Genomic DNA, 17,636 nt, shown 5'->3' with positions numbered 1-17,636 from the left:
AAGTTCTTGGAAGGTCTTTGACCAGTCAAGAACAATCATTATTTTGGCATTTCAGTTGGCATTTGCCACCAAAACCAACAACAGGTGTATACATGGCTCAATTACATGGCACTATATAGTGAATGAAGTGAATGAAGAATAAATTATCCGACCAAACCACGGAGCCTATCAGGTACACCGGTGCAGAATGAGTCCCGCCCACTCAATATTTATACGCACAATGTCATCTCGCTCAACTTCAGAAGTTGAATCTGAGAACTTCATATTGACCAACACTTGTTAGAGCCGTGGGAAAATACTTAGACCTACGAGAATATTTCTGAAAATCCTCATATACGTAAGATATTTCTAACATTCATAAAATGTACTATTTTATGAGTTATTATAGCAATAATTTGAAATGCAATATAATTTTTGTGTAAAATATGAAAAATGGGTGTAGCTGGATATATATATTTTTACTTTTTCTTTAGTGCTTGAGGTTTCTTTATGCATAGCTTTCAATTGGCCACACATAGAGTGGTTCGTACACTACCGAATAGTGAGTGAATAATGCACTTGCAAGTGTCCCACAGGCACTCTTGAATATTTGTTGCAAAATAACTGTATTTCTTCCATATTTCGTTAATATAACCTAATCAATATCCTGATCAAATTAGACAATTGTATTTACTTTTCTTTACTTTTTTTATTCTCTGTTTATCACAGGATTATTTGACTGTCTCACGCATTGTTGCCTGGATATCAGTACTAGCCTAAATACCAAAACATTTTGGAATTTTTCTTCCCGGGGAGTTGAACATCGTCCAGGTGGTTTGGGAACACCCTCCTTCCCAAGGGGTGTGTGTGAGAACTCGTCCCGAGATGCGTTCACTTCTGCCGGTTACTGTGTATTGCATCAGCCTACTTTCCCTCCAGCAGCTCCTGGCTCTCCCGGTCGCAGACCGTCTGGAGAGAAACAGGTAAGAAGAAAGACATTACATTAACTTCCTATATTGAACGTGCGTTCCAGTTCCTTCTCTTTCACTTTCTAAGAGTGATCCTTTCTGGATGTGATGATTATTGAACAGAAATGTTCTTGTGTAGGGCACATTGGATATATAAAAGCTCCTGCTATTTCAATAGGACGTTTGGAGGTCTAATTCAAATATAGGCTACATGTAGTCTTATTTTATTCCAGGATTCGGAAAATACAGTGATGGATGAGATGCATTATTATGAAATTGGTTATTCTCGAATGTCCAACGACTTTGCCGGTGTTTGGTGAATTGACGTGCATCTTTTTTTTGGCCTACTGTTTTTTTTATTATTAAATCACACTGTCCAACCACAAACTGATGAACCACTTAATATATAATATCGAGGTTAATGGCATAAAGTACGCTGAAGTGTTTGTTCAGTCAGGGTGTTGTGTCGGGGAGATAACGGATAGAGAGTAGTCCTGGCCGGCAAGGTCAGAGCAAGACAGACGTGATACAGGGAACGTGCGCTCGGATAACCAGGGGACTCTGTAGTTATGATATGACAATGTGGAAAAGTTTGAGGGGAATCCGTGTTTTTAGAATGGATTGAGAGTTCATCCATGCGCGCCTTGCGCAGTCTGGTTTGCACTGCTCTCTCCATTGGGCAAAGGTATGTTATGGGATTTAAACACTTGTGTTGACTTAAAGTTCATGATAGTGTAGGCTAACGAGTGCTATCTTATCCACGACCACTATGTTTAAAAATGGGCACCATGATGAAATTACACATTTATTACATCTGCATAATAAAGCGTACTCTTCAGAATGTGTGTTCTTATATGATGCGACTGAATTTAGTCCAAAAACTCAAAACTGAACTAATGGGACAGAGGACAATACGACCGTCATTGCATTATATTTTTACACACTGCGCTACCAACACAAACTGAAGCGCAGGTTAGGCGCGTTATTACACACTGTTAAGTATTTTATTGATATATTACCCATGTAGATACATGTTACATCAAATCTGGCAGTATTCAGGAAAGTCTTCCGTACACCTCGTTATAGCTCCCTAAACGAAAGTGCAAGCTACTTGCGTCAGTGTTCAAAGTCAAGGTTAATTGCGCCAAACCATATACGTTATCATATTCACATGTGACTATATTTTCGAATGCAACAGATATATGGTTGTGTGTTTCTCTTACAAATGAGGTTTGGTTTTAGTAGTTTGAGGTCACATGAGGTCATATTCCTAACACAGCAGTATATATGACCTCATGTGGGATATGACCTCATGTGGGACATGTGATAACAGAGGTGGAAAAAACAGTCCTCCTCATGTTGGCATTTTAGCCATTGGCTACTGTACTGTAATACTGTAATCAGTGGCACTTGTATTTTCCACTCTGCTATTCTTCTATGTGTGACATGGTAGTAAAATCCTAAGATCACAGGGAATTGGTCAATAATACCCATTTCCTATTTCATTGGGTGGGCAGACCTGCCTGTTCAAAGTGAAGGAGAAGTGCACTAGTGAAGACTCCAGTCTCTGGTGTGTTTTAGTGCAGTGAGAGCTATAGCAGAGGGTAGAGACAGTGTCTGCATGCCCTCTTCTGGTGGGAGACTGACAGGAACCTGGACTCTATCAATGAGAGAAAGCAATTAAAACACATGATTACCTTCACCAAGAGTCATGCCTTTACATAGAAATCTGGGATGTTCAAAGCTAAAAGAGGAACATTTTCACCTGTTAGTCATTTTTTGGGGCAAATGAAGTAAGGCACTTGGTTGTATCTAGATGTTCCTCTAATGTGGGTTAGCGCTGTAGGACACACTGACAGGTTCCAAAACATGTCCATGAGTTGTGTTGTTGGCCTGGTAACTCAGACATGATCAACCAAGGGATCTGGAAATGATCATTTGTTGAGACTTATTCATATTATTACTAGGTCAGTGACACCACTGTTATCTTGCTTTATACAGTTCCTTCGGAAAGTATTCAGACCCCTTGACCTTTTCCACATTTTGTTAGGTTACAGCCTTATTCTAAAATGTATTAAATGTTTTTTCCCCCTCATCAATCTACACACAATACCCCATAATGACAAAGCAAAAACAGTTTTTTAGACATTTTTGCAAATGTATAAAAAATGGAAATATCACATTTACATAAGTATTCAGACCCTTTACTCAGTACTTTGTTGAAGCACCTTTGGCAGCGATTACAGCCTCGAATATGATGCTACAAGCTTGGCACACCTGTATTTGGGGAGTTTCTCCCATTTTTCTATGCAGATCCTCTCAAGCTCTGTCAGGTTGGATGGGAAGCATTGCTACACAGCTATTTTCAGGTCTCTCCAGAGATGTTAGATCGGGTTCAAATCCAGGCTCTGCCTAGGCCACTCAAGAACATTCAGAGACTTGTCCCAAAACCACTCCTGCATTGTCTTTTACATTTTTTTTAAACCTTTATTTAACTAGGCAAGTCAGTTAAGAACAAATTCTTATTTTCAATGACGGCCTAGGAACAGTGGGTTAACTGCCCTGATCAGGGGCAGAACGACAGATTTTTACCTTGTCAGTTCGGGGATTCGATCTTTCAACCTTTCGGTTACTAGTCCAACCTTTCGGTTACTAGTCCAACACTCTAACCATTAGACTACCTGCCGACCCTTGGCTGTCTCCTTAGGGTCGTTGTCCTGTTGGAAGGTGAACCTTCGCCCCAGTTTGAGGTCCTGAGTGCTCTGGAGCAGGTTTTCATCAAGGATCTATCTGTACTTTGCTCCGTTAATTTTTGCCTCGATCCTGACTTGTCTCCCTGTCCCTGCTGCTGAAAAACATCCCCACAGCATGATGCTGACATCACTATGCTTCACCGTAGGGATGGTAGCAGGTTTCCTCCAGACGTGACACTTGGCATTGAGGCCAAAGAGTTCAATCTTGGTTACATCAGACCAGAAAATATTGTTTCTCATGGTCTGAGAGTCTTTAATGTGCCTTTTGGCAAACTCCAAGCAGGCTGTCATGTGCCTTTTTACCAAGGAGTGGCTTCTTGGTAGAGTGCTGCAGAGATTGTTGTCCTTCTGAAAGGTTCTCCCATCTCCATAGAAGAAGTCTAGAGCTCTGTCAGAGTGACCATCAGGTTCTTGGTCACCTCCCTGACCAAAGCCCTTCTCCCCCAATTTCTCAGTTTGGCCAGGCGGCCAGCTCTAGGAAGAGCCTTCAATGCTGCAGACATTTTTTGGTACACTTCCCCAGATCTGTGCCTCGACACATCCTGTCTCAGAGCTCTACGGACAATTCCTTCGACCTCATTGCTTGGTTTTTGCTCTGACATGCACTGTCAACTGTGGGACCTTATATAGACAGGTGTGTGCCTTTCGAAATCATGTCCAATCAATTTAATTTATCACACGTGGACTTCAATCAAGAAACGTCTCAAGGATGATCAAAGGAAACAGTATGCACCTGAGCACAATTTCGTGTCTCATAGCAAAGGGTCTGAATACTTCTGTAAATAAGTTTTTTTATATATATAAAACCCTTTTTCACTTTGTCATTATGGGGTGTTGTGTGTAGATTGCTGAGGATTATTAGTTTTTAAATCCATTTTAGAATAAGGCTGTAACGTAACAAAATGTGGAAAAAGTCAAGGGGAAGCTATTTCTGCTTCCCAATGGTTGTTAAGACTTCAATCTCTCGGAACTAACTTTCCATTTTAAACAGCAGGGGCAGAATTTGTGAGTAATGGTGGATGGGATTGTGGTTGCATCAGTGCTCTCTATCAGTGTATTTGAGTGAACACAGCAGCTTTTCAAAAACAAACAGTTCAATAAGAGGGAGTCTGTTTGTCTTGTCCAAGCTGTGGCTGTGTGAGGGGTTATCGTTCCTAGAAATCCCCTCAGGATGTTCCCTTGGTGATGGAAGGGCGATTCATAATGTCCTCTCTTTTTCCTCACTCTCTCTCCAATTCTGGTTTCTCTCTTCTCTCTCCCTCTTTAATTCTGGTTTCTCTCTCTGCCTTCTTCCCTCTTTTTATCTATTTATTTACTCAGTAAATGTCCCAGTTTTTCTTCCCTCCATAGCAAATGCTCTGTCCTTCCCATCACACATGATGATTCCATCACAGGCTGATTACAATAACACAGGCCTCATTGCTCCTCCTCTCTTTCCCCTTTTCAGACTGAGGTGTGATGGGTGAAATTTGGTCATTGTTTCTCTGTACCGATAAAGTGCTTTATGTCCTGATCATGGACGGCCCGTGGGGCCACCTCGTTTGACACCCTTGCTCTAGGCCATTCACAATACAAAGTATACCCTTCATTTTACATATAGTAACAGCCTGAGAGAAAATAGTTGAAGGCCAGAGCCAAACCAATATGGCTTTAGAGACGAAGCAGTTTTACATTGTGGATTCCAGCAGTGGGATGCAGGGCGCCCCAGAGAGAGGCATGCTACTGCAGCTGATTTGCTGTAATGTGCTTGTTGCCATGACACACTACTTTCACACAGTCTGGGACAGAGGTCAATGATATGACATGTCAGACATCCCAGACAGGATGAACACAGTTTGTGTATTGAGCGTGTGTTAGTGTAAAGTATATTCTCTTTAGAAAGAGGGACTGTGAATGTGTAGACTACTGGTCTGTCTGTGTGTATTTGAGTCTGTGTGTATTTGAGTCTGTGTGTATTGCGGTCGTGACTTTGCTCAGGATCCTGACTGGACAGAAAAAAACAACAAGGTTTTCCCGTCTGTCCATCCTCCTACTAAATCATGAACTCCCTCTTTCACCCCATATGGGGCAAGTGTCAGGGCCAAGCCCCCTGCATGCAATTCAGATGTCAACACCCATACATTGTCCAAACACAATATTTACCCCAGAAACAGGCACATTGCGTCATCATCCACCACCCAGAGGACATACTGTTGTCTTCTGAGGAATATATCAGATGCTCTTTGCATCCATTAGATGGTGGTAGATTTTATAACTCTATATACAGTAACTTTATATAGATTTATAGACATGCTTATACAATATCAAAGACATAACATGAACATTACCTTGACTAACATGGCTCATAAATACTTCAACTTTACTCCAGTTATCTCTTTGATGTACTTAAATACACTTTGCATGCCTCACAGTCTGATATAACCCCAGCTGGCCGTGGAGATCGCTCTGTGAGAGGCAGTAGGTATGGCTCTGAGGTTAGACCTCTGCTCTGAGGAAGCATGGCTGATCTGATGTGGGCCACACTGTAAACAGAGGTCTGGACTGGCAATGTATGGAGATGTAATGTACCTACTACACTGCCATGACCCTCCCTCCCTCTCACCCACTCTCTCTCTCTCGCTCTCTCTTTCTCCTTTTCTCTCTCTGTGCTCCGTGGGGGTCATTACGACCAGGCCTAAAGAAGAGAGGGAACCAGTCTCCCACCAGGCAGCTCAGAATTCCACAGTGGATTAGTGGCTAAGACCTAAATTCCACCGTCCACATCTATAAAGAAAATGCTTCCACTCTGCACTGATAGCCTGACCATGGCAAAATGCTTGTGTGTGTGTGTGTATGTATGGATTAGGGTTGTCACGATACAAGTTTTGAGCTACTACGATATCAGATTTTCCATGGCAAAAAAGAAAACACGAATTAGACAAAACTCTCTGGTACAATAAAAACCTACTTTACGTACAATTGTGGGTGCTATAGCTTGCAAAATTACCTAATGTGACTCTAGGTGACAAGAAATGAAATCCGCTTTGTGTTTTGTTTCCTTGCCACGATACTTCTGTCTATCGCAATACTGGAATCGTGACAACCCTTGTACAGTATATCTGTCTGTCTGTGTGTATACTGTCAGTGTTAAAGAAAGAACACAGGATAAAGGCTGAAGAATGAACACAGATGGAGCTCTGAGGTCTGAGGAGAGAAGGACTAAACTCTTGTTTCATGTTCTATTGGTGGTTGAGAAAAATGTAGGTGTTATTCTAGCTAAGTACAGTCATTTGTAGTGTGGATGGATACCCAGAGTAGCGATGGAGATCAGGCCTCAATCAGGAGTCAGCACTGCAGCTGTGAGTGGCCGCCTCAGTACAATTGGAACCACTGTGTGGTTTGAAGTCCGTCTCCCAATTCCCAAACCACTACACACTTAAGTCCACACTTAAGTGGATATGTGGCTGTCGTTCTTTCAAGCCATGGGCTTTAGCAACTGTGTACACTTTCACCCAATGCAGTGCATGATGAAGAAAGTGCTAAATCACCCCTCAACACATACTTATCGTCAACACAAGAGGTTATAAAACCACCAACGCATGGAGAACAAGCGGCAGCAATGGTTCATTCACAAATAAATCGCCTTTTGCTTATTTCTGTCTCCTTACTGAGAACACAATCTGTCCTGTGTTAGGTGCATGGGGCCTGGCGAGGATTATGTATGAATGTGCCACATTTACTGTTGATTAAGCCACCCCATGGTAGGCCCCAGCCCCCTGGGTATAAGCATGTATGAGGGGCTGGTGCTGGCCAAGGCTTTACCCTTCTCTGAGGGGGCCTTACTGGGGCAGAGGAGGGCATCAGGCTGGGGCTGGCGGGACATCGGCGATTCCACGCCAGCGGCAGCGGAACATATTTTTGGTATCTCATATTGTTTTGACAATTCTCACATTTAAACTTCATTGGGGAAAGGATGTTTGAAATGCTTTTTACATTTGTACCACAAACAATGTTTGAGAAAATCATGATGAAAGTAGCCATTTTAGGCCCTTTTTAGACCTAAACATGCCTCCTGTAAGACCCTATGATCCATGAACTGTACATGGAACAGTTAACATCTTGGTGTCATTATACTCCTTATAGTGTGCTTTAAAATATGGAATACACTACCGGTCAAAAGTTTTAGAAAACCTACTCATTCAAGGGTTTTTCTTTATTTTTTACTATTTTCTACATTGTAGAATAATAGTGAAGACATCAAACTATGAAATAACACATATGAAATCATGTAGTAACCAAAATGGTTTGGCATGTGTCAGACTGCAGAGTGAAGGAAAAGCAGCCAACAAGTGCTCAGCATATGTGGGAACTCCTTCAAGACTGTTGGAATAGCATTCCAGGTGAAGCTGGTTGGGAGAATGCCAAGAGTGTGCAAAGCTGTCATCAAAGCAAAGGGTGGCTTTTTGAAGAATCTCAAATATAAAATATATTTTGATATGTTTTACACTTTTTTGGTTACTACATGATTCCACATGTGTTTCTTCATAGTTTTGATGTCTTCACTATTATTGTACAATGTAGAAAATAGTAAAAATAAAGAAAAACCCTTGAATGACTGGGTGTTCTAAAACGTCTTACCAGTAGTGTATGTCTAGATTCTGAAATAAAAAAAGTATCACATTCATTTATTCAACATTCAAATATTAATATCTCAAAATAACCCTTTTTGCTTTTGTTTATTTTAAGACATTGTTTGGAACAATATATATAAGTACATTACATTTCCAGTGTGGGCTTTCTGCTAATTCTGAAGGTATGATCAAATTTATGAGCACCACCAACACAGTGAATGGGAAAATGGATTCAAAGGGAACTCCCTCTGCTGGTGATTTGCTGAATGTGCAATCCTACATGAGGCTGTGATTGGTTAATGACCTATCATGTCCATTTATATGTATAAAATGGGTCATATCATTAAAAGTACCAGAGAGCCCACTCTGGAAATGTTCCGTGTTTGAAGAGAATGTCTAAAAAGGATAGTTTTGAGATTAATATTCATATTTTTAATGTTGAATAAATTAATGTGAAAATGTATATTTCAGAGAGAACACTATAAGGAGTATAATGACAGATGCTGTCTGTATTATGTACAGTTCACAGATCATGGGGTCTTATAGGAGGCATGCATACTAAAAAGTGTATAAAATGGCTAATTTCATCATGATTTTCAAAAAAATGGCTTGTGATAGAAATAAAAAAAAAACGTGTTAAACATCCATTCCCCCCAATCAAGTTTCTATGTGAGAATAGTCAGAACAATCTGAGATACCTAATTGCTCCTGTAAGTCGCTCTGGATATGACTAAATTACTCAAATGTAAATACCAAAAATATTTCCCGCTCCTGCTGGTGTGGAATCACCCTATTGTGGTGGTTCCACTGGTGGGTCTCAGTTGTGATTCCAGACCTAAACCTCAGTCTAAACTGTGGGAGTAATACGAAAGAATAACACCACACTGCAGCACAAAGGAGTTGGGATCAGCTTTATCGAACCCTCAAAAACCCCCTCCCTCTGCCCGGTCCCCAGGCTAAGTGACTTTTAGCTTCATGCCCTCCAATGAAAATGTGACTTTTGCAGAACAAGTAGGTGGATTTGTTACCAATATATATATTTTTTAATAATCTTCCACAGATCAGATGGTGCTGAAAACGAGTGTTGAGTGAGTGAATGTTTCCAAGAATGTGAAGCTCTGATATCTTTGATCGTCTCCCAATCACAAAGACCTCCATTACTGTCAATTTGCAGGATTACTTTCTCAATAGCCAAATTAGACGGGCTGTCAGATCAGATGTGATCCAGTGAGAGAGTTCCCACGTTGGGCCGGCCTACAGTACATGGTGCTGCTGCCTTCTCCTGGCTGTGGGTTAGAACACGGTGGCCAAAACTGGAGAGGAGCATGTGCACTGAGCACACTGACTCACAGTCACACCTCCGGTCCAAAGTCTTTGGCCAAAACGTTCCCTTCAGATCCATCCGATCCCTCCAGCACAGACACATACAAATGAGTCCTGGCTGGCCCTAGGGACAAAACAGACAAATTCACACTTGCTTGTGAAGCCATTATATAAAAGCTATATTAAAGTCTAAGGGCATCAGTGTCAGGTGGAAGTAAAGCTGTCTGGTCAGATGGTGTAACAGAGAGGAGAGGAGGACAAAAGGACATGCCAAGAACTCCATAGGTGGGAGGTGAACCCCACAGAAACCCAAACACGTTTAACCTCCTTTAATTAAACAGCAGACTCATTCTTTCTTTCTTTTTTCTCCTTCTCCGCCTCCATCCAGTTACTAATTCTCCAAGAAAATTGTTTTTTAACGATATCACAGGGTCTTTATGGCTGTCTGCCAGCCCAGAATGGCCTGACTAGTGAATCAGCCATCGTCTGCTGCGTTGGGTCGGGCTCGAGGCGACATGGTGTGTTATGGGAGATTCCAGCACTGAGTGAGCCACAAAGTCCACTACTGCTCTACCAGGGGTGGAAATGGGCATTAAAAACACACACAAACACACACACAAACTACTTGGTCAATGGGGTAGATTGGGACTGACACATTGTCTTAGGGCAGCAAGTAGACTAGTGGTTAGAGTGTTGGGTCACTAACCAAAAGGTTGCTGGTTCAAATACCTGAGCTGACAAGGTGGAAAATCTGTTTATGTGACCTTGCGCAAGGCACTTAATCCTAATTTGCTCCAGCGGCACTGTACTACTATGGCTGACCCTGTAAAACAACACATTTGCCTGCACCTATCCAGTGTACAATAAAACATATACATTTTTCGATGGATGTGAAGCTTGGTACAGCACACCCACTGATCACAGACATCAATTCAACATCTATTCCATGTTGGTTCCACATCATTTCAAACAACATTGATTCAACCAGTGTTTGCTCAGTGGGCATTGTTTGGTACTGGCAGTCTGCACACCCCATCAGACCTGTTTTTGTCCAGGGACTCCCAAATGAAGCTGTTCTGGAGCTGTTTTACCTTTGTTTTGTTTATTCACCATCTCTTGTTTCCGAACGGATTAAGTTTCCTCCTTCCTCATGTGTGAGAAACACATTTTCCACCATGGATTCCAAACACAAAAGAAGATTGTATTTCAGCCTTTTTGTGTACAGAAATGTCAAGTTTACTGTAATGAATATAGACTATCCAAATCTCTATAACAACCACATTGCAGTATTTATGCGGTATACTGTATGAATGTAGCTTCTTCCGCGCAGTCAAATACAATTTGTGCCTGTCTATCAGCATGGTGTTTGGCACAGAAGGCGGGTGTGACTTGGCAATGCCATGGCCACAGGACAGAGCTGAATGACTAGGTGCTCCTGGAAATAGTGCTCCCTCGACATTACCACAGTGGTTACCAGTGACACCCATCATCACCAGGCACCAGGGCCCTGCCTTGTATGGTCAAACAGGCTGGATGGCAGGGAGACGCAGGTGATTCAGTGTTTTCTTTGTGTTGGAACTCTGTGTACATGTCAAATATAGCTACCTTGAAACTTTCACTGACTGACCAGTCATGGTGCTGTTGCTGGAATAGCATTATATTTTTGCTTGTGAAGTAGCTAGATTGGCTAGTTATGTTGGGCTTCAAGCCCGCAACAGACCGGAAAACTCAGTTTGAGGTTAAATTGGTTGAACAAACCCATAAATGCTCAAAGTCATGATTGTAGTCTGCAGAATTTTGGCCACGAACAACATGTTTGGCAAGAGCCTGGCCAAGTCACTGAACACATTAACTAAGAGACCGCCTTGAGGAGGCAGAGAAGGGTTTGGAACCCTGTTCATTAATATAGCCACTTCTCACTGTGTCTGTACAGAGATTGGTTGGTTACCACTGGCATAGTGGCATTCTACAGTAGGCCTACCCTGTTATTTCTCACAATCCAGTCAGCGTTTCACAAGGAGAACGCTGCTCTTTTTATAATTACTCTCTATGCCAACTATCATTACTGCTTCTCCTAAAGAGCAGTTGGAAGCCGGTCAGAACCTGATGCTGTGGAAATGTTTCTGTGCTCTTTGAAATTGAAAAAGGATACAAAAGGGACGTTTTCTCTTTCTTGTTCTAACTTTAACATGGGAGGACATTTAGCACACAAAAGTCATACTTACTACTTAAAATAATTGAGGCTTGATATACCTACACAAACTGGTGCCATTTTGAGAATGAAGTTCCCTGACTCACTGTGGCCAGTGCTTCGTCAATATGACATCCGCCAGGTGCATGAGCCTCTACCTTTTTATTGCATCTGTAACAAACTAAGACACAGAGACACAAATTTGAGCCCCCCCCCCACAACAGTTTAGAGAATAGCATCCCCAGTGCCAAGTTTGAGTTGAGCAGCCAGTGTCATCATCAAGAAGAGAACAGATGGCAGGGCCTCCTCCTCAGCGCTAAAGCCAGAGTCAATCTGAAATGTGTTTGCTAAACAGGCTGTTCCTGAAACTTAGTGATGCCTCTGTCCTGTGGACACTTGAGTGAGTAGTCAGTAAATCTCCAGAGCCACTCTGTCTGTTTGCGTTAGCTAAGGTGGACATGAAGTCTCAATAGTTGTGACGTCCAGTATGTTGATATTACCATAATAAATGGACAGCAGCCAGGTCCCCATGCTGTTTTGTTCCTATGCTGAAAGGCCATTAGTCTTCTAAAATGCATTAAGACAGGATGGTGACACATCAACCCTCACCATGCCCATTCCATGTGTGTAACATTTACTGTCAGTGTGTGTCGACATAAAATTCTGTTGGAAGTGTGCTTAACATCAGTCTGAGAATAACTAGGCCAGTTCTAAAATTACTTCTCTGATTCAATGGTCAGCATTGAACCAGAGTGGAAAGATACAGACATCTATCTTAACAACGTCTTATTTTTCCCTGTGTTCCTAGGTTGGAGCTGCTTAAGAAGCTTCATGCGCTGAGCGAGGAGGAGATCTTCACTCCAGAAACTGGCACCGAACTCGCCAGCCCAACAGACTCCAGCCCTTCATCAGACCTCCAGTCCTCCATCAGATCTCCAAAATGGCTGCCTGGATACCTCCGCAGAGACACACCACCCACTGTCATGAACACAGCCCATCTTGAAGCTCTGGTGCGGGCGAGGCGTGAGGAGGGCGTGGAGCCACAACGGACGGGGTCAAGAGGTCGTCGCCATGCCCACTCAGGGTCGCGTGGGGGTCACCACCACCCCCAGCTGATGAGAGTGGGGTGCGCCCTGGGAACCTGCCAGGTTCAGAACCTCAGCCACCGGCTCTATCAGCTGATTGGCCAGAGCGGACGGGAAGACTCCTCCCCCATTAACCCCCGGAGTCCGCATAGTTACGGATGAGCGACTGACAGATACTTCTCCCTCTCCTCTCTGAAAACATAAACACCCCAGCAAACTTCAATATATAGACATTTATCTCTATTTTACGTATCACAGATAGCCTTTGCATTAGTATTAGATGTAGTCCACACCTTTTTTAGATCCTGAAATTACAATTTCTGTACTTTTTGAATGACATTTGCCTTACTCCTCTATACACCTCAAAAACACATCATGCTGTTTAAGAAGAAGGAATCTGACATGAATGAAAGCCTCATAGCTGACGCTTCCCACCACCAACCACCCCTGGGAACGAATACCTGTCACCCAGAGATCCTCTGGACATTTGGGTCTCGTCAAAGTCTTTGTGTTTCTCCCGGCCTCCTGACTAGTCAAAGAGCTGCAAGGGGCTCAGTTTGACTTCCTAATCCTGTTAATATAAGAATAAATGCTCCCGTCCACCAGTCTTTCTACTTAACACAAGCCAGCGCAACTGAACGTGTCTGTATAATGCCTAATGACCTCCACAGCAGCAGTTAGCTCTGGCCCCATTGATCAAACACTTAAGCCTCTCATGTGGATTTCTACCAGGGCTAGGATCAGATCCCTGTCAGAGGGAATATATTCCTGAAGACCCGTCAAAACGACCCGATGAACTCTTTTACCCCACCCTAAACCCTGCCCCCTTAGATCTGCCAGGACAATTTGAGGGACCATGTTTGACATATCTGGGGTAATCCTCTATTTTACAGACCACCAGCAACCATTTGTGGGCAGACACAGACACTGACCTTACAGACACTGACCTTACAGACAATAACCTACTGTAAGTCCTCTCTCATCTGCAGCCAATGATGTTCCCGACAGAAGCGGTCTGTGGTTCTGTGAAGTATATGTTTCAACAGACCACAGCCTTGACAGCGGCATTCAGCCATAATAGTCAAGTTCAGCAGTGGCTGGATGGAATTCTGCTTCTGGACTCGTCTAGTAGAGACTGTTTATAGAAAGGAAGAAGAGGGTAAACATTTCAATGACTCAGTTCCTATACAAGATGGAGATTTTCAATGTTTTTATTATGAATCATTGCGGATCTATTTCAGCGGTGGGATCTATTGGTTGGCTCTTGAACACAGTGAACACTCCTGCTGCTCTTATCCCAGGGTCTGAGTGGGAAATATGATCCCCTTCACGTGATTCTTAAGTTCGCCCACTAAGTCTCGACTTTATGTTTACGGCAATTTAACCAATCAGACCTAATCTCTTTAGTTGTACTTCCGTGGTGGCGAGGCGTTACACATCCTCTGCTGTATTTATAAACAAAAGAAACCTTGACCATGCCTTGCCCAGGGGACCGTATAACTACTACCTAAAGCATCACAAGTTGCCAACCCAAACCCAAAATCTGCCACTAATAGTACTGCCTAGGAATATTTAGAGGCTTACTTTGTCATTATCAATAATAATCCGGTCAGTTATGAATACTGAGATCCTAAAAACGCTAGTAGTTTAGTGTGTATACAACAATACTTTACGTTGTATGCTTGTAGTATGTCAAATGAGTCTAAATTAGCACAGAGTCGACAGCAAAGTGCTCTACTGTTACATTGTGGCTTTGTAATGACAGACCATGGATACCAAAAGTAAGGGAGCCAGAGTGCCACATTTTAAATCTGGATACGAAATACCATAAAAAATGAAATGCCCTGAGATTCCCATTTTCCCTTGTTATAACTGTCTCTGAAATGGTGGGCGGATGCCCTCACTAGAAATAACCAAAAACAACCTCAACTCAGCATGCATGCAAAAAACTAGCCTAATCTTCAAAAGGTGCAGAGTCTGTCGACCTGAAAAAACTAGCAACAACGTCTTTATGACATCTTTAATACCCATAATAATCATGCAGCCTGGCTCTTTGAAACACATTCAAATGTTTCATATTCTCAATGTCAGAGGATGAGAATAATTGAAATAATCCTCAACGTTCAGACTATTCGTTTTCCAATAACTTTGACCCAAACTTGCTGATGTTGCTATTGTTGCTGTTAGAAACCAGGTCAGCCATTAGTCATACATTCATGTATTTATGACTATGTAACTATTAGGTTACTGTGTCATAATTAAACAGTCACAGGAGTACCCAAAACTAGCTTAGAGTCTTTTAGGGTCCAAGTTTTTACTGTTTTGTTTTGACCACAGGGTTGCCTCAATGAAATCCTTCTATAACTAATTAAGTTAGTTGGGCAAGTGGTTTAAATTCACCAAATATCTGACAATACTTGACAGTCATTTTTTTTTTTTTGTGATCTACATCATATTATAGTGTGGTCTTATATTCCTCTATCCATATCCCCCTTTCATTTTGTTTGAGTTATTTTTGTCTTTTTGGACTGAATCGTCTTAATCAAAACTGGGGCTTTATTTTATTTTAGAGTTAGCTCATTTAATCGTGGAGTGATTCTCTGTCTCACTCTCTCTATCTCACCATCTCTCCCTCTACCACTCTCTCAACTTCTATCTCAGATTATGACCTACGCCAGGTCGCAGGTCATAATCAGTGGTTCATTGGTTCTTTAAGTCTAATCTGTTCAAAGGCTTTGTGAAACACACATGCCATTGTCTCTGCTGTAACGGAGCTAATCAATGTCTCGTGACAGATCATTAAAAGGCTTTTCAAATGCTAAGAACCTTGGTGAATCTCTCGACTTCTTAACCACCACCGTCACAGGTGTGTGTTTGTGTCTGAACGGCCACATATAGAATCAGGAACCAATCTTGTGTTTGTTGGATTTTTGTTGGAGCAATTTTGTTTTTGCTCTACTTTTTCTTTGTGTTGTAATTACACGTCAGTGTTGTGTCACTGGCGGGTCCGTAGCCTTTCCTAGAAGCAAAGCTGAGTGTTTTGTCTGGGTAAACTGCGTACCACCCGATTATTTACGACCTTTGACCACTAATACCTCCCCTTGTGTGTTAAGAGAGACACTCTCCATCAGTCTTACATCAAAAGTAACGCTGCCATCGCCTGCCATTGTTAACTTAACCTATGTTGTAAAGAGATGCAGGAGATTGTGTTGTGTGTTCACGTCTGTATGTGAGTGTGTATGTGACTGTATGTGAGTGTGTATGTGACTGTATGTGAGTGTGTATGTGACTGTATGTGAGTGTGTATGTGTAGGTACTTATAGTATAGTTGTCCTAGCCAGGGATCTGACACATCACAATCCCAGTCTGTTTTTCCTCATTCAATATTTAATTATACTTAAGGTCAGAAGCCTCTTTTAGGGTCACAGCAAACTGAGCAAAGCACTTTAATGTTGTTAGTTCCTCACAACTTGAATTTCAAACATTGCAATTCTATTTTTAATGACAGGTGAGAGTTATTGTATATGTTGCATTTGATAAAGATCTGTATGAGTGGAGTGGAGTGAAGATGATATCATGCGCACTTGTGCATATTATATATTATTAGTGGTACTATGTAAGGAAAGTAATATATTTAAGTTATCTTTGTATGTTTATATATGTATGTCACCAAAGACACTATTTATCTCGTATTTTCCATGCTCCTAAAAGGTGACCTTTTGTTAGGAAAGAAAAATAAGTCCCAAATGTAGCTAAATGTTCATGTCAGACAATGTCTTTCATTCTCTGTAAAAATAAAGAACTACACTGTAGTGAGATAAAGTCTAGTGTGTGCCTCTAATTTGTGAAAGTGTGTGTGTGCGTGCGTGTTTGTGTGTGCGCGTGCGTGTGTATGCATGTTTACCTTCACGTGTGTGTGAGTACAGTATGAACAACTCTTCGCAACAGTTATTGTTGACAACATCGATGCCATTGTCAAAACAAAAAATTATGTTATAATCAGAATTAAATCTACTGTACTCGCCACAGAATTATACAAACATTAGAAACATCAGCAGTCTTAGATATTACTACATCTTAAAATAAATATAACTAGAGGTATCAAGATCATACATATTACTCAATATCTCCTTAAAGGAACAGAAATATCTGGAAAAAAACACCCCTTCCTGGAATCTGGTAAACCTGGGCAAAGGTGACATCCTAGTGGAAAAATAGACGGGTGAAAGTTCTCTTGACCATGATGCATCAGCATTGATCCAATGTCCTTCACTCTACTACTCCTAACAGCTTGTTAATCATTATTTGTCCCAATGAATGGAGCAAAATTCATACTCGACAACACATGATTTAGATTCATGAAATACCCGAAAGGTTGTGCCTACCATGGAGAGTTAATGAGTAACTAGAAGGCACATGCAGTCAGCCACATTCCTGGGCTGTCTGCCCACCTAGAGGCAGCTGGTTGGTGGGCAAGGAGGGTGGGGGGGAAAGGGGACGAGAGGGACTAGTCCTACCACTGAACTAGAGAAATCCAAACCTCTACAGAGTGCAGGACACCCGACCATGCCCACAGACTATTCAGAGTATGTGTGACATCCGAGGAGTAGTTTCAGTATGTTACAGCCGTCTTTCCTGATATGAGTTCCCATGCCAGCTAAAACTGTGTCACACATCAAGAGTCCCCGGACACGTGGAGATCAAGTCACAGGACTTGTGGAATCTTA

General features: G+C 42.0%; 1 protein-coding gene and 1 long non-coding RNA gene across 2 annotated transcripts; one reads left to right on the top strand and one right to left on the bottom strand.

Moving 5' to 3' along the window:
• Positions 1-668: 668 nt before the first annotated feature.
• Positions 669-2,396, bottom strand: LOC115198890 (uncharacterized). The gene is made up of 2 exons (XR_003879312.1): positions 1,967-2,396; positions 669-948 (listed from the first exon to the last, which is right to left on the bottom strand). It is a non-coding gene; the product is annotated as an uncharacterized LOC115198890 (long non-coding RNA).
• adm2a (adrenomedullin 2a) lies at positions 841-16,731 on the top strand. Its single transcript, XM_029761282.1, has 2 exons — positions 841-962; positions 12,633-16,731. The coding sequence occupies exons 1-2, from the start codon at positions 865-867 to the stop codon at positions 13,069-13,071; spliced, it is 537 nt and encodes a 178-aa protein (XP_029617142.1). The 5' UTR covers positions 841-864; the 3' UTR covers positions 13,072-16,731.
• Positions 16,732-17,636: the final 905 nt, after the last annotated feature.

Source organism: Salmo trutta, chromosome 8 (assembly GCF_901001165.1).
Source record: "Salmo trutta chromosome 8, fSalTru1.1, whole genome shotgun sequence".
In the NCBI taxonomy this organism is placed as follows: domain Eukaryota; kingdom Metazoa; phylum Chordata; class Actinopteri; order Salmoniformes; family Salmonidae; genus Salmo; species Salmo trutta.
The sequence above is the reverse complement of the archived record's forward strand: the minus strand, read 5'-3'. Positions and strand labels throughout refer to the sequence as shown.

Excerpts from the sequence above, each read along its gene's own strand:
- adm2a (XM_029761282.1), top strand. The coding sequence starts at position 865 with ATGCGTTCACTTCTGCCGGTTACTGTGTATTGCATCAGCCTACTTTCC. Across the intron at positions 963-12,632 it reads GACCGTCTGGAGAGAAACAG|GTTGGAGCTGCTTAAGAAGC; the intron begins GTAAGAAGAAAG and ends CTGTGTTCCTAG.